Source organism: Corvus hawaiiensis, chromosome 7 (assembly GCF_020740725.1).
Source record: "Corvus hawaiiensis isolate bCorHaw1 chromosome 7, bCorHaw1.pri.cur, whole genome shotgun sequence".
Lineage (NCBI taxonomy): Eukaryota > Metazoa > Chordata > Aves > Passeriformes > Corvidae > Corvus > Corvus hawaiiensis.
Window position 1 is genome coordinate 4,360,903 of NC_063219.1, and position 17,803 is coordinate 4,378,705.

Below are 17,803 nucleotides of genomic sequence, written 5' to 3' on the forward strand. Positions count from 1 at the left end.
GTACACAGCCCTCGTGCTCCCATCCCTGCCATCCTGATGTCTTGGCAGGGTTGGCACTGATGTAACTGAGGGCAGCTGGGATATACAGATAATGTTGCTTTTGTGTCTGGAGCCAGATTTCCAACCCAGCCCCTTTTCCTGTTTGCATGCGATGCTTTCACGGCCGCCCTTCCCAAACGTGTGTTTGTGCTGAGCACGTGGCAGGTATTGGCAGGCTGATGTTTGCACCCTCCCCATCAGGGGAGGAAATGCTCTTCATTGTATATGGGGACCTGAGGCACAGAGAGTGTTCGGGGGGAATTCAGCTCACAGAACTCCAACCATCTAAGGGATAGGGATACAATCTAAGCTTTTCCCCCAGACTTCATTTGGTGTCACTGGAGTAGCATGGGTGAACATTGCTGCCTGTCTCGGGCATTTCCAGTAGGATAAGTTACTTTCTGGAGGTGTCATTCTCTATCCACTAACTCCTGACAGCTGCAGAGCAGTCTCAGACCTGCTGTGTGAGCTCTGGTATGTTGAATCCTGTTCTACATGCCTGTGCCCTGCTGCAGGTGAGGAGCTAAGTCAGATGTCTGGAATCTGTTTTCCCTCCTTCAACAGGTCTGACCTCTGCCTCTGTTCCTGTGCTTGGCTCCAGCCTTTTAACAGTTCAGTTGCCACCCCTTCTCACATAACTAAGAGATGTTGAAATGCATTACTAATGTGAGGGCATTGACATGGGCATCAGGTGTGTTTTAATTAGGGACTTGTTTTCTCTCCAGGCTCCTTTTGGTCAAAAGCCGCAGTTTAAATACTAAGTATACCCTGTGAAATGCTGGTGTTTATTCCTCATGGTTTAGGCACCTTTTGGACATTTATCCTTAGCTGAGGTAGTTCCAAATTCATACCCAGGTGTGAACTGATTACACCATGTGAGACAGGGAAGAGGTGAGTGAAAGAGCCAAGAGTGTATAATCTGAGCCAGTATCCATGCTCTGACCATACCCTGCAGGAAGCTCCTTACCCTCTCCTGAGGAAATCAGTGCCTTTTGGGAATAAGACAAAATCTGATCTTAATAGTCAGTTTGGAAGGAAACTGCTGCTGTTTTAAATGCAAGGAAATGGAAGATGTCTGGATTCATGTAGCATTTCTCCTGCATCACTGAAAGACAGTAAAGTGGGGATGATGCATGATTGAGCAATAAGTGAGAAACTTTCTTTTTATGGCTACAAGACTTAATTGATGGTGATCTGAAATACGTCAGGTTTACTACTAGCTGTCTCTGGAGAGGTTCTGTTTCCTTTCCTGCCAACTTCTGAGGAGAGAAGGGAAAGACAGCAATTACCTTTGGAAGGTACTCACTGTCACAGGGATGTAAATCAGTGGAACTTAGTTTGACACAGTGGGGTATTGCCATTTACACAGGTCTGAGGAGGCAGAATCTGACATTTTGGGTTTGTTATATTCATCTCACTCCCATATTTGCTGGAAACACTGGGACACATTTAAAGGAGAAAGGCTTAGTAGAAAAATGTACTTGCTTTTTCAACAGTTCCTTTTGCCATCTGTCTTTGGTACCAGCCCAGCTGAGGACCCCACTAGAGCTGAGGGAATTCCAGTAAAAATCCTAGAGTTAATATTCTGAAAGATTTATTTACAACGTGTCATTTGGACAACCAACATGGTCACTGCTGTATTCATAAAATGAAAACACAGGCACTTATTTTTATTATTATCATTAGTGTTGTTGTTATTATTATTGTTATTGTTGTTACTATCATAGTTATTATTATTATTGGTGTTGTTGTTATTATACAAAAATTAAAATAACTTTCACAAAGCCTTTTCCCAGCTTCAAAGCACACCATTGCAACTGCTTGCACACATGTGATCCCTTTGAAGCCAGCAGAGCTGCAGAAAGAGACCACGGGCCTTGTTTTTGGGATACAAAGGGACTCCATCACATTCCTGATGTGATGTCTCCATTCCTCAGCTCACAATTTCCCATCTTGGTTTGAAACTGTGATCTTGTACCACCAAAGACAGTGGGAAGTTTGCTTTGCAATTCAATTTAATGACAGTAGCAAAACCGTATCCTCCTTTCAGTAACTCCTGTTGCTGGGAATTTTTGTCTAGCATTGTACAAACCTAGAATTACCCTTTTCAAAAAGTTTTCAGTTTGTGAGCCAAGTTGCCTGACCCAGATCAGACCAAGAGGTCAGAGAGGGCTAAGCTGGAAGCCCTGCACCACTGTAGCATTCCTGGTTTCCTTTGCAGAGAGGTGTTTTCTGGAGGTAGTACATGTGTGCAGAAAGCCACATACATCTCTGTTGCCTTTGTGAAGCACTCAGTTTCTCGGTACGTTAACTATTCTTTTAGTTTGATTGATTTAAACAAAACACAGTCACTCCTTTAAGGTAATAGTGCCTCTGCTGTGCATAGTTCAGTACAGATGGATGTCAGCTACAGGAATCACAGGGAACTGAAATGCTGTCAGAGCTCTCTGTCTGCACTTGTCTAATTCTGTTTGGGTGTTTCCTTTGGATAGTCTCTGATTTATGCTTGTTTAGCATAGTGTGTATTGATACTGCACAGACCCATTATGGTGCTGCTGCAGCCGTGGATGCCAAATGAATGGACACAACTTAGGTAGTTTGTGTTCACCATGTCTGGCAAATTGCTTTTTATGGGGAGATTGTGAGGCAATTTGGTGAAGGAAAACAACACAGATGAGCTACATGATCTCCATGTCATTTTCAGGGATAAGAAGCATGAAGGATACTGTATTTCCCACCTTAGCTGTTCCAGTGGCAGTTTTAGTGGCCAAGGAGTTAGTCAGGGCACTGTGCTCCTTCTCTGTGCTGACAGTGTTGGGTGAATGTTCCAGCAGCATGGCTCCATGGGGACAGAAGTGGGCAGAAAGAAAGCAAGGAGATCATGAACCTTCTCACACATAGTCTTTGAAGTCAAGGAATGAAGGAAGAACAAGAGTATTTGCTTGCTCAGGAGAGCCCTGAAGTTTCTCTGCAGTGGTCTCAAGTCTAAATCCTTGCAGCTTCTTGCCTGGGAGGCACCACTGGATGAGGTTTGTGCAAAACACTCCCACCCGGGGGAGGAAAAGAGCTGTGTGGATGTGCATTAACAGCGCAGTGCTGCAGCCCATGGGTAGAAGACTGGAGAGAGGGAAGGCTTCTGGGGAGTTGCCAGCTCCCCAGGAAGTCTCACATCCTTCTTCCTCCAGGGTTTACAGAGATTTGTGAAGCTGCAAGGTTCAGACACAGGTTCAGCATTTCCATCACATCCACACTGACTCCTGCTAGGATGTCTTTGGGACCTACCTGTGCTGCTGGGAGCAGAGCCCTGCACAGGCTCTGACCCTTAACGGTGGCCTCTCTTGTGAAGTTCACTCTGAGACTGCTGCAGCTTTTAAGTAAAAATTAGCATCCTAAGATAAATTGAATTCTTCCATTGGATCCGAAACTCTTCAGTTGCAATTTTGTCTCTTCAGCTTTTTCCAGCTTTTATTTTCCGCTCTCTAGAGATACTCCGGAAAAATAGAGTTTTCAAAGCTCTGTGCTTCTGAGAGATAAGCTGAATCCTCAGCAGTGTTTCCATGAGCACTGGACCCCAGCTAGTGCTCAAGTGTCCTGCATTCACATCCATTAGATGATTCATTCAGGTATTTGTAACGAGTGCTGTCCTGTGCATGCAGAGATAATGCTAATACAGCAAGCACTCTGTGTGCCCCACGATTCTTTTTGCTCTCAGTCCTTGGCTAATTCCTGCTGAAAACTGTCTATACTGTTTATTACTCACTGATACTGTCCCTGTAGTTTTATTCCATACACTGTATATCATGGAAGCACCTGCCAACCCTGCACTTAAATACCAAGCAATTTTTTTTCAGAGATGTCTAATCCATATGTCCATGGAGACTATCCTGCTTGGCTAAAGCAGACTGTGGGACACTGGAAGCCAGTTTTCAGTTCTCTGAGCAGTATCTGGTATGCCACTGCAGCAGTCCTGGTGTGGCCTTAGGTCTGGTAGTGCAGCATCCTTGCCGCTTGGCAAAGCAGGAGAGGGGCGTGGTTTGACCATGATTCTTTTTGTGTCCTGGGCTTTAGTAGCACCTGATCTCCATTTCTTTTCCTGTAAGAGAAGGCAATTAGGTGTTCCTGCCCAAGTCATTTCTCCAGGTGTGTCCTGGCCTCATGGGACTGATGGCAGTAAAACTGCTTCATCTTAAAGTTAATCCAAAATGTTTGTGAAGAGATCTCCAGGCTACATGGGGCCATTAATAGCATTTTGTCCAACTTTCTGGCATAGCATAGACCAGAGTCTCTTGTCTCTTAATTTCTGCATCAAGTGCAGAAATTCTGTGTGAGGTGGAGTTTGTCTTTTATAAAGATTGTCTTGATTGTATCAAGTGGGATGGAAAATACATCACAGTGTAGAAAAGTCTCACTGGGCGGTTAATGCTGACTCTTTAGCAGGGTTGGATCCTGTTCCTGTCTGCCATCCACACTTTTTGGTGCTAGATTTAAGGAGCTGCCAGCTCTTAGAAATCTCTGGTTATTGTGGTGTGATTCTTGCGGTGTCTTGTGCTTGGCCAGGAGCTGGACTTGATGATCCTTGTGGGTCCCTTCCAATTCAGGATATTCTGTGATTCTCTGATTTTTCTGCTTAAAAGGCTAAACAGGATATTACCATTTGTATGTGTTTGCTGTTAAATGATGACAACACAGATGTCTTTTTGTTTGTTTGTGGTGTTTGCCACCTTTCTGCTTCTGCAGTATCTTCCCAAAAAATAATATGGCCAAACCTTTCCCTAAATTTGATACCTCTTAGGGCAGTCTGTCAGGTTGTGGTCTTCTTTAGTTATTTCTATCCCATTTCTTTAATTGCTTCTCCTTAAAAGGTGATCAAAAACTTTCTGAAAATCTTAGTAGTCTTTTTTTTGCCTCTGTCACTTCCTTATGCAAGTGTGGCCATAAAATCTCCAATGCCAGAACAGATGGTCTTGTAAACAAACTAGACATTGATTCAAAACATTTCATAGCATTTCAGACTATTACACTGAGTAACTCTATATTAGCTCTCTTGCTTCTTTAAAACTGCATGATTAGTTAGAGAAGTTTGTATGAAGCCCTTCTGTATGTCTTTTGCTAAATACTGCATTTCATGTGTTTTCTTAGGAGAGTCTAGGCAACTGGCTGCATTTACTGCCTTCAGACCTTTAGGGTAATTCTGAAAGTCCACCAAGCCCCCTTTCAAGATGTCCAATTCCCATTTTCTGCTTTTCTAAGTTTTAATGACATTCTGGTGGTAGGAGGCTCCTGTCTGTTCTGCTCTGCCTTTTGCATTAAGCACTTCCCAAGAGCTGTTAGTGTTTAATTGGTGTCTGGAAGACCATCACAAGTATTTTGCCTATTTTCTTTTTACTTCTGGAAAATTCTTCTGGGTCTGTTTCTAGTCTTTGTTGGAAGTGTGGATAGCACCAGGCCAACCTTGTCCAGGTTCATAAACAGGGCAGAAACACCAATTTAGTGTAGTGGTTTGTTTCAAAATATCCATTACTTATTTTCCTTCTGTGAGATAAGAATTAGGAGAAAGCTAAGCAGGCACAAAACTTAAAAGAATATAAAAGAAGTTTATTAACACACATAAAAGAAAGAAAGAAAAAAAATCAGACTAAACCTTCAGAACACTTTTCTTCCCCCCACCTTTCTCCCTTCTCCCAGTGACAATGTAAAAAGACAACCCTTGAGATGTTCAGTCAGTTTACCACTTCCATAATAACCTTGTTCAGTTCACTTAGGGAGAGGAGTCTTTCTTGCTCATGCTATGGAGACATCTCCACAAGAAGTTCTCTCATGGCTTCAATGTCACAGCGAGACAGCTGCCCAGGTTGGTTCTCTGCTCACATGTGAGAGTCCCTTCCCTCGACTTACAGCTTTCCCCACAACTGCTTTCGAGGGTCCAATCTTGAGCTACTGGGGTACCATTTTAAGCATGAGCTGTTCAGAAACAAAGGTTCTCTTCACCTATCTCTGGGAGCATCTTCATCTCTAGGAATAGAGGCCCTCCTCCTCCCCTTGGAGCAAGGGTCCTCATCACTTTCATCTCTAGGAATAGAGGTCTTCTTCTTCCCTGGGAACAAGGGTCCTCATCAAATTACAGCTACTGTCATTTGCTTATTCCAGCACAGGTGCTTTTGCTCACAATTACAGTTTGAATGCTCGAGCCCCCATGCTTTCATGAAATTACAGCGGGTACTCTGATGTATCATAGTCCATCACCATAGCTTTATAACAGAATTTCAGCTTCTAAGCTTGAAGCATCTGCTCTTTCTCCTCCCTCAGGGTTTCAGCTCTTCCTGCTTCACTGACTTTGGTGTCTTTATGGTGTTTTCTTCACTTGCCATCACCTTTCCCTCTTCCTCTGACTCGGGAGAGGATTGATGTCTGCAGGCTTCATCTGTTCTGGAGAATCTTACAGCACTAAAAGGGTTAATCTCACCCAGACCCTGCAGCTGGAGTTCACATATCACTGTTGGTCACATGATCTTTGCCAGACAGAGGGGCAGCTTCAGACGAATCTTCGGCCACACTGGATGCGGGGGGTGTGGAGCCGGGCCGCGCTGCCTGCACGGAGCAGGGCTGGGGAGGGCGTGGATGGAACAGGGCCGTGCCACAGCCGATCCGGCTGGGCCAAGCAAGGCCCAGCCCAGCCCAGCCCCGCCGGGCCACCTGCAGGCCCCCTCCGCCCCGCTACCTGTCCGAAAGCCGGAAGACAAGAGAGCTTTCCTGGGGTTTGTTCGTTCTTAAATGTGGATCACAGAGGCGTGTCAAGCTTCTTAAGTGGCTTAAAAAGTTGCCAATATTCAAACTAGCCAGTTGATAGGTTCTGTCAGGTCATAGAGGAAGCTGTAAGCACCTCTCTGCAAGAGAACCACTTCCGTGGCTGATGGCCTCTTTACTAAAAACCCAAACTATACTAAACCATGACACAAGGAAAAGCAGGAGGTAAGCCCAGACTGATACTAGTCAGCCTAATTTCATTGCTCAGGGTGAAGAAGTAGTGAGAATAAACATTCAAAAATACAATATAAAATATGTTACATGAAAAATTATTTTGGTCTTAATATGTTACATAAAAAAGTTTCTTACAAAATACATGTGTCTAGAATAGGTGTATTTAAACACCTTTTAAAAATGTGCTAGGTTTGCCAGAGAAAAAACGAAGACAATTCCTATGGAGGACTCAAATGGAATAGATGAGTCCTGGGTCTTCACAGAGAATTCTTTGAAAGTGCTTTATGGCAATTAGTTTCTTGCTTTGCAGCCAGGCTGGCTGAAATCAGTGATATCTCTCAAGGAGTAAACCCTTCTCAGCCTGAACTGATTATCAGGATCAACTTGTCAAATTGCCTTATGATTTTGCAGGGAAGTGCCTTAAAACAGGGCTTTTATACTGCATTAGCTATTTTCTGTCACATTCAGGCTTCTGCATCCAGACATACAGCTTTAGAGTCAGGCATAAAGAGTTAGAGACTTTCCCAAAGTGCTGGATGGCATTTTGGCTTCTACAAACTGTAATACGGGTTTAATAACAAAATCACCACCTCACAGTACTTTCTGCAAGCTTGGTGGAATTGGTGGGAGAGACGGTAGCTGTACATTGCTTCCATCCTTGATGTGTGGCATGTAAATTCATTGAGCTTTAATATAAACTAGTTTAAAATCAAGCAGCACCTGCTTAATCCACGAATAGCTGCTGGCTGTGTTAACAGTAAAGAGAGCTCACAGCTGATCCGTTTTCTTTTTTCTCCTGAAAAGAAAAAGTCAATAGACATAAAAAGAGTAAGTAATAAATATTTTTACACTGCACTGATGAGGCATTCTTGGAAAACAGCAAGCTAAACAACTCTACATAATTCAGTAGATGGAAAAGTGGACTGAGAGTCAGGAAATAATTATGAGAGCTGGGAGAAAATTTTCCTTCTGTGATGAGATGTGAAGCAGAAATTGTTAGTGGAAAATACCCATTTGTGAGGAACACTATTTGTGGTTTTCTTAAAATAATAAAAGCACCTGAAAAATACAAGGCAGCATGATTTGGAAGTGCACCAGGTGGAGCTGCAGGGAATTGCCCCTTAAACACCTGTCCCCCAAGCTGGGAGAGTACTCAGTGTCCCAGGGCAGTGGGACTCCTGGGATAATGCTTTGGAAGGACTCCTGGGTGGCAGGAGGTCTATGGAGCATCCTGTAAAATAAATACTAAATACTGTACTTTCTAAACATAGATGCAATGGAGCTAAATGCCAACACAGCCTAAAAAACGCCCTTTGTTAGCCAGAGTAAAGAGTCTGTCTTTCTTGTTGAATGCTGCGGGAGGGGAGGGGAAAATAATTTTCAAGGCTATAAAAAGACTCTCCAAAAGATGCAGTTGGGAGAAGTGGGAGGAGGCACAGATGAAGTGTAGATTTAGAATGTTGAAAAATGATTATTTTATCCAAATCAGCTGGATGGTTAGTTCTTTTAGACTATTATTGCCACCAGAACCTCAGCCCTGCTCTAAATCAACTCAGCATTTCATCAAGAAGCCTATTCTTTGCTATAAGAGACCAAGAGTGCACAATTATGGGTTTCTTTTCCCCCTTGCATAATAAAATTGGGAGATTATCATCAAGTTTCTATTCAGATTTTAGGAAGGCTTTTTTATTTTATTTTTAAAACCCATCTTTGTCTGTAAGAGCTCCCTGTTCAGGCCAGCATGCGGCAATGATTACTGCAGTAAAGGCTTCGATGGAGATGTGCTCTATTTCATTCTCAATGAGGGTTGATGGCATTTTGAGAGGCTCAGAATATCCTTTGATTACTGTATAAAACAGGCTGGGGAAGATGGCAGTGCAGCATGCACATAGGAGGGGGCTGCTGCTCCCAGGATTGCTCATCAACTTTCTTTTGTGCTCTTTTTTTTTTTTTTTTTTTTTGTCTTCCATGTCACAATCACAAATCATGGGTGTGTTGTGGGTTTGGCCCTATTCTGCATCCTTTCCCTGTTTCGGGATTTGAAGCTTGAGGTTTGTACAGAAAAAGGGATGCTGCTGCTCCTGTGTTTTGGACAGCACAGGAGCAGGAGCAGTGCTGACCCCTCTGTCCCACAGGGAATTGTTAGAACAGGTGGGAAATGGTACCTCGTCCCTTTCAAATTGTGGGGAATTGGCTCAGTGTTAAAAGGTGCCATTTACTGTAAAGTGTCTTGGAGAGTGTATTAAAAAAGAGAATGACAGAAAGCTATTCATGGGTGACAGGAAGGATGGGGGAGTCAAGGAGATTGAAAGGAAAAGATAGGCAATGCCAGCTGTCTCTCTTCCTGCTCTGCTCTCTGTTTAACACTAAGTTGCATTAGCACAAGGTAACAGGCAAAGGGAATCCTTGCATTTTCATTCTTGTATCATGCTTAGATCAAAGTGTATATCGTGCCAGCTGAAATCCGTTTGCCAGCCCCTCTGAAGGTAGGAAGGATGAAGGTTTCTGAGGTCCAGAGAACAGGTGGGTTTCCAAGCCTTTGGTGCCATACAGCAGGAGAATGCTTTTATTTCCAGCCCAGCTATCAGGTTCAAAGAGGGGAGGCTACAGAAAAGCATTTCACCTACCTTTCCCTGTAAGTGGACCTGGATACTGAATTTTGTGCCCAAATTATGCATCTCTTTAGAGATTATTTTCATTGGTGGTCTTGTCATCTTTGACTTCTCTACTTGGTGAAGTGTTAGATTGAAAATACATGGTTTATACCTGGTATTTTCCAGTAACAGCACAAGAAATACTCTGTGCAGTGTATGAGTATGTTGTTTCCCATAGCACTATGCCAAGATTATTAGGCATGGGTTTTTTGTGATATATGCCATTTACTGTTCACAGTCCAGACTAAATTACTCCTAGAAGGCAGTTTGGGTATCCCATTGCATATGGACTGCTCTAAAAAAGTTAATGAGTATGAAAACAGACAGTTGTTACGAGAGAATATTTTGCAAGAGAAAGTGGTAATGAATTTTCTGAAGCTAAGATGTTGGTCAGTACTGACCTGAACCCAGGGGGCCAGTGAAACATCCATACTGACTTTGGACAGGTTCAGGGATGTCTTAAAAACCCACCATTCTGCCAGGACATGGGGTGGCATATCCAGCTGACACAGGCAGCCTATGGGAACTGAGTTAAAGCTCAGGCTGCCTGCAAATCTCACCTGTCCTCTAGCAAACAGCAACCAGAAAAAACTTAGGTGTAGAAAAAGACTTACTCATTGTTTCTTCTATTTATTTTTTCCCTCGCTGATCTAAGCTGCTTGGTTTGTGTCTCGATTGTAGAAGAAGCAGTTGTTGGAGACTGAAACAAACACTTCACACAGACTGATGCTTACATTGTTTTTATACTTGTGATCAATATTTAAGTTAAAACGTGTGACACATTCTAAGAAAAGGTACTGCTGGAAAAGGGGCTGGGCTGTCATCATTTCCCATAAAGATTCCTCGATCCCCAGTGGAACCTTATGGCCAAGGAATGCCAGACTTGTGTCAGGTGCTGTGAGCTGTAGGGACGGATATGCTTGAACCTTAACAGCCCAGGAAGGTGTCTAATCCTTTCTTTTTATATCACAGGATCACAGAATAACGAGGTTGGAAGAGACCTCCAAGATCTTCGAGTCCAACCCATGTCCTAACACCTCAACTAGACTATGGCACCAAATGCCATGTCCAGTCTTTTTTAAACACATCCAGAGATGGTGACTACCACCTCCCTGGGTAGACCATTCCAGTACTTTATTATTCTTTCTGTGAAAAACTTTTTCCTAATATCCAACCTATACCTTGACACAGCTTGAGACAGTGTCCTCTTGTTCTGTCAGTTGCTGCCTGGTGGAAGAGACCACCCCCCGCCTATATGGCTCTTCTCTGAGCAGGGGCTGGGACCAGAAATGCCCAGAGGTCTGAAAAGCCTTCTAGCAATTACTATACAAACAGCATTCCATTTCTGTTGAGCATTGCACAGCAATCTCATGGTGTGTGTTCTTTCCTTTGATTTTCATCTCGGAAATGTTTGCTGTCTGGAGCAGGGCAGAGTAATCTGCAAATTCTGTGGAAGCAGGACTGCAGCCAAGCAGATGTGGCTGTTCTCCTGGAATGGTCTTTCCTATTAGAATTTCAGTTCAGATCAGTTGTAAATACCAGGCTGCTCCCTTGGAATGTAGCTGGAGTTTGCTTGGGGGCTGGTGGTACACTCTGTGTTGTGTGCTCTGCCTGCAGCCCCGCCAGACCATCACAAACATGATTCAGATCCACTCACATAAATCAGCTGTCCTTCCTGGAGAACTGCTGAAATTTTGGTGCTTTCAGTAAGATCTCATATCTTATGATGCTTTGGTTTAGTGACTCATGCCTCGATACTCCCTTGGTTTGAAATTAGGTAAACAGTTTCTAGGGGAAGGCCGAGAGTGACTTGTTTCTGGGGGCACATAGCCCAGAACTGATGAACTGGTACAAAGAAGTGTGTTGCCAGAGCTTGCTCAAAACAGGTAACCATTGGGTTGCCTGAGGCATGAACCACAGGATGCCCCTGAGCAGGACTTGGGAGCAGCATCCCAGTGAGAAGGCAGGAGTGTTTTACTCCTGCTCTCTGTTTGGTGCTTTTTGTGTACGAGAGCAGAAGGAGAGGAAGAGGGAGTTTGGGTTTTACGCAGTTTGAGCAGTATCAGAGTGGGTTCAAATGTGTGTGTATATTCATGCTGGAAAAGCCTTGTCTTTAGTAGAGAAAAAGCTTTCAGTCTCATGAGCTTAGGAGGCTGTTTAAGAGCAAGAAACAGCAATGATTGTGCAACCCTATCAACATTTCTGTGGGTGGTAAGGAAAACCAACTCGGCAGCAGCAAGGGGGCTCTGGGGAGTCTGTGCTGGCAGCAAAACATGGAGGTACCAGCTCAGGCTGTAAAGAAAGTGTTGCTTATTTTCTATGTGGTGGCAGCTCTGTACCACTCATAATCCCACAGCAGCACTGAGTGCCTCCAGCATTTCTTCCATGAAATGTGCTCTGGGTGCAGCCATGAAGGCAGCAGTGCTCAGCTGGAGTGGGATGAGCTGTGCCATGGGCAGCAGGAGAAGCACAGCCCTGGGTGCCAGGCTCAGGGCACGACACTAGACCCAAGTTAGAAGAGACAAGGCAGAGGCCTATTCACAGAGCTACACAATATGAGTGGCAGGACCCAACAAGGCTTTGCTTTCATTACAGTTTAAGATGCAGCCAGAAAATATTATGTCCCTGATATAAAGGAGGAGATATTTACATTTGGGACATTTTAGAAGCAAGGAATTGGAAAATGAAATTAATGAAGAGAAAGCAATAACACAAGCCAATATTCATGGAAATGTTATTTACCACTCCTTGATCAAGGCTTATTTTACACAAACATTAGCTGTCCTAACAGCTGATGTGTCACTGGTATTTCATACCAGAGGGCCTTGGGAAAAGGCTGTAGGAGACATTTTCTTGTGTTTTATCCTTTCTCCCCATTGTCATGTTTTTGCCTAAAATTCAATCATGAACCGAATGAAATCTTGGGCATTTCTGAGGAGGGCTGCTCATGGGCTGTTAAAAAAGTGAGGCTCCTTCTGGAGTGTGATGAGTTCCCCTGTCAGTGGATGTGTGCACTCCACAACTAATGGATATAACACACATTACACCATCAAAAGGGAGCCAGTATTGATTTTTTTTTTCCAGTATACAAGCTGAGACTTCTTAAGTTGGCTTATGTAGTGAGGTTTTCGAGTAACCAACTGCTAAGGTCTGTCTATCTCAAAAAGACAGAGATGATAATTGAGGCAAGAGTTTCAGGATCGAACCCCAAAATTCTAGAGCTTTTCAGTAAAGGAACACCCTCTAATTTTTTCAAGATAGTATTTAAGATGCAAAAACAACAACCCTCCCCCCCAAAAAAAATCAACAAAGTAAATTGAATTTCACATACAAAACAAGCTATTTAAGTTTTACCTGGTAAAATTCAAATATATTTTCTCCTCACAGTGTGATTCACGTCCTGATCAATAAGAGTTGTCGGAGGGTAATCTTGGATGCCTACAAAATTATGACCTCACATTGCAATTACCAGTCAATTTAAGGACACTTAATTATATTAAATTTTGAAGCCCACTAAATGGCACCACGGCTGTTTTCTTTGCCTCCTGTTTTAATGGAACAGTGGCCACAGGGTATCAACTCCTGGGGAAAAACAGTAAAGAAGTAAAAAAATGTGCAGACACCAGTGGTGGAGAAGAGTCATGTGTAAGGTTCTATGGTAAGGGGTGTTGCAAGACAGATATGTTTAGTACAGTGCTAATGGGGAGGCATGAAAAGACACAATTATAGTGATCTTAGTTGTCAGGCCACTGCCTGGAAAGTGTCTTGTCAGCAAAAATAGCAATAAACGCATTAATGCCAGTCCATTGTCTCCTGACATCTTGGGACAGGGCTGTGCTAAGAGGGCCTGTTACTGTGTTGTTATAGTTGCAGAGTATGTATTTAGAGTCACAGCCAAGAAGAGCTAAAGATAGGATGGGGGGTTTAGCCTTTTGTGCTGAGGGTGGAGCAGAACCCACAGATGCATAATGTGGCCATCCTAGAACAGTACTTTTTTAAGCTGCTAATCTTCTAAACATTTACTGGCAGAGGGGTATAGCCCTGTGTGCTGAAGTCAAGCCTATTGGCAAAAGACTTGCTTTTCTAAGTTGTCTTCAAGACATCACTGAAAGATGTCTGAACTGAAAGTACTTCAAAGACAGCTCTGCCCTTTTTCATCCAGAATCAATGAACCAACCTTGGAAGTTCATGGGAGTGCCTGTGTGGAACAGGGAGATGTAAATGAAAGGGGTGTGATACATCCCGGTGTGGCACGGGATAGAAAAGGAGTGGTGACAGTCCCTGGTTTAGGGCCTGTAACCCTGGACAGCAGCCAAACACTGTGTCCTGCCACACAGTGATAGCACAGCATTGCCACAGCTCCTTCCACTCCTGCAGGCTGGGGGGCTGCAGCCACCTGGGAAGACAAAAGCAGGAAACTCTCTCACCAGTGTCATAGCTTGCAGATGTGGGGAAGGAAGCTGGGAGCTTTACAAGGAGGGTAGATGATTCCCAACAGAGCTTTGGATTCCTCACTGTTGGGAGAGTTGTTTCTCTCTAGTCACCACTTTATATTCCTTCTCTGGATCCTGCATGTAACCATGAGTTTGCCTAAAACTTTACCACACTCCATGGACCATAGTTTACTCCATTCCTATCTTCAGTCTCCTCCATCTTTTCAGAGTAGATGGAAAGCTGGCCTGAATTCAAGTAAATACGAAATCAGAGGGCAAGGCAGGCTAAATTTCCTGCAGTGCAGTGTCTCAGAGCCATCAGCAGGGCTTTAAAGTAGCATCTGGCAGGCTCAGGAGATGTTTTTTATCCATTTGTCTAACACATGCTGCGTTGTAACCTGTCATTGCCCATGTGTCATTACAAGTGGACTGTAAATCCGGAGGGGTTCGGAGGCAATCACAGCATCTCTGGTTTTCAAGGTGTTCCCTGATTATAAAGGGACCTTCCTGATTGTCCCAAACAATCCTCTTGCACAAGCCTGTGAAGTTGGAGGCTTGCTGCAAAGTGTGTATCCAGTGTGTGTTGGTGTGTGTTCCCTTTAAAAGGTAACATCTGGTAAAGTGTCTTATGTTCCCTCTTCTGTTATGGCCTTCACTCACAGGGAGCCCAAGTGAGATCAGTGGCTCTGTTTAACACTGGTGAGACACACAGCTTGTTGTTGGGGATGAGGCATTTGCCCTGATTGAATTCTTTGAATTTTGGGTCCAGTTAGGAAATCTGACTGATGTGCCTGTTTCTCCCAATTAGCTCATACAGCTCATGTGACTTGTTTCATTCGTGTGACCTCTTGTTACGTATCCATCACCCATTTTTCTTTCCTATTAGAGTGAAATTGGACACAGCCCTCCTCCTGCCTACACCCCTATGTCAGGAGTAAGTATTTCACATTCAGCCTTCATCCTTTAGGCTTTCCTCCTTTCTTCACTACTTTTTTTCTGTTTCAAACTCCTTTTTCCTGCATAAATGACCCAAAGGCCAACAGGTAATGATGTGTGTATATAAGGAATCAAATAGTTAAGATCTCCAGACTCAGCCTGGATTCGTGTGCAAACTCGAAGGACCCACACCCAAAATTCTGACAACTTTTCTTGAAAAAGCATTTAGGAAAAAGGCTTGAATGAATCTATACATCTTTCCTTCCTATCTGTAGGTCATGATTTTGAAATTTCCTTGCATGCCCGTGCTGACAAGCAGAATGGTAGGTTGAGTTGAACCACTGAGTTGAGATGCCAATACACAGTTCACCAGCCTGAAATGCACTTCCTGATGGAATTACACATGGTGTGGGTGACCCCATGATTCTCACCACGGGACACACTAAAAGTATCACCCCAGGAATAAACAGAGGTGATAGTGGCCTCTATCCCCAGTCAGCAGGAGATTTCCCAAACATGAGGTTTAAGGGGTGTGTTCAGAAATCAGGGGAGGTTGCCAGAGTAATAGAAGAGGAAATACCACGTTCACCTCTTGCAGCTGTGTGTGTCCAGCCTCCACATCCCTAGTAGGAGACAAGTTTTCCTGCTCCATTTCTATCCCCACTGAGCACCACTAGGCAGATGGATGCTTTGTGGGTCGACACCAAAGCCTGGAAGCTCAGGATGGGCAGGGCTTCCCCTGCCCAGCGTGGCAGGGCAGGCACAGGAGGCACAGCGATGACTTGCTGTTGAAGCTTCTCCCCTCAAGATCCTCCTTTCCCATGCTGTGTTCTTCCTTCCAACAGAACCAGTTTGTGTACCGGGATGGTGGCTACACTGCGGAGGTGCCGATGCCGTACAGGGCTCCGGGCTGCATCATTCCAGAAGCCTCAGCTGCTCAAGGGGCCACAGCAGAGATCTTTGAAGACACTTGCTGCAATGGCACGCTGCGGAAACAGGTGGCAACCCTGGCAAAAGAGGACAGCAGCACCCAGAGGTACAGCGCTGACCCCACCGTCTTCATTCCCGAGCGGGTCGTGCGGGGAGAGCTGGATGAGGATGGGTACATGACACCGATGCGAGACAAACCTAAAACAGGTAAAATACTGTCTTTCCAGAGAGGCTCCTGGTCTAGTCTGGCTGCATTTTTTCTCTTTGTACATCAGCAGCTTTTCATCAAAAATGGCTTTATTTAGTTACCCATCAAGGTTGAAGCATTCTGACTAGGTTAATACTCCTTTACATGGGGATTTGGTTTTCTCTCCTTAACTTTCTACTTTGAAATGCTCAAATGTGCCAGTATGTCAAAGCTGGTAGTTCCCCCCCTTTTTTTTTTGAGAAATAACAAGTGGAATGAAAAAAAGCCAAGTCCCATTCTTATCCAAACACAAATCTTCAGTTATTTCCAAGGAAAGGATCTATCTTCGGCCAGCCATAGTCCCAACTTTGCTTTGTTTATTGATCTTCTTATTCTTGGCATTGTGCTTGGTAAATGTCATGTTGAACCTACCACAGAACTGATACACACAGCTGGCATTTTATACCCAAGAGAAGTCTAGGATTGAAAGAACAAGATGTGCTTTAAAGAGAGCATCACTGCAAGGGGAAGATCGCCTAAATCTGTGCCAGCTCAGCATGCTGCACTTCCCAGTTTGCCCTCATTCATTTCTTCCTCTTTAAGTAATGATAGCAGTCATTTAGATGTAAGGGGATGTGTCATTATTAATTTGCATCCAAAGCTTTGCATTAGCTGTAAAGAAATTAATAAATGCAAATGTAAATGACAAGTCACTACTGTGTTTGCTAAGCCACTTGTCCTTTGTGTTGCATGACAGAGGAATGGTGGGAGACCTCGGGCATGACCCATGGCAGTAGCAGTTGTGGGAGTCTCCCTTGCAGTGAGTTCCTTTCAGTGTGAGCCCACATGTATGTGCCCACACAGGTGCACCCTGGAGATCCTCAGAGTTCTGCAGGAGCCACCTGAGCCCTCGGGGATGTGGCAGTAGCAGCTCAGGAAAAAGCAGCTCCTTCCTGACTGCCTGGGCACAGACACAGGGTTGTCATGGTGTGGCCACACGCTGTGTGTTCCCTGCCAGCTGCAGGGTTCAAATCAAAGCACTGCTTGGCTGTCATCACTGAAAAAAAATGTTCCCACTATTCAGCTCATATTCAGTGACATCTTAGCTGCAGGTTCAAAGGTGTTCACTGGGTCTTGAACTTTTACCTTTAATAGTTCTGGCCTCATTCTGGGTAAAACCAGATGATCCCATGACAGCAGGCAGGGCCTTTTTCCTTGCACCAGGACTCTGTGAGGTGTGTGCAGAGCCCTTGAGCAGCACCATGCTGCTGGAAATGGGGTGTTAATCCACAGCAAGTGATTTGAGGCAACTGCAACCTGCTCCAAGTCCCGTTTTGCAGCTGATCTAAGGCTCTCTTGTTCCGTTTCCAGGGCTCATTTGTATAACTTTTTTTTCATAATGCTTCAAGGCCCTTTGTCCTTCAGGGACGGAAGGTTTTTAATCAGGCAAATTGTTCTGTTAGAAATGAAGCTGTCTTAAAAGTTAGCCCTTGGGGATAGGCTTTGTGCAGAGAGGCTTAACTAAGATTCCTGTAGAATTTTGTGGATGGAAGGACTGCAGAGCAGAGGGTTTGCTAATAGGTCCAAGCTTGCAGAGGCAGGAGTCGGGCAGCATGTTTGGCTCTGTAGATCATACAGTGAGATGA

At 44.2% G+C, this 17,803-nt stretch overlaps 1 protein-coding gene across 4 annotated transcripts in view; it reads left to right on the forward strand.

Moving 5' to 3' along the window:
- ERBB4 (erb-b2 receptor tyrosine kinase 4) overlaps window positions 1-17,803 on the forward strand; it is a 577,667-nt gene that overhangs the window by 550,931 nt on the left and 8,933 nt on the right. For 2 of the 4 annotated variants that reach the window (XM_048309078.1, XM_048309077.1), the window contains exons 26-27: window positions 14,991-15,038; window positions 15,886-16,177. In XM_048309078.1, the coding sequence (XP_048165035.1) occupies window positions 14,991-15,038; window positions 15,886-16,177 (340 nt within the window). The remainder of the gene's footprint in view (window positions 1-14,990; window positions 15,039-15,885; window positions 16,178-17,803) is intronic. The other 2 variants (XM_048309080.1, XM_048309079.1) reach the window with 1 other exon arrangement.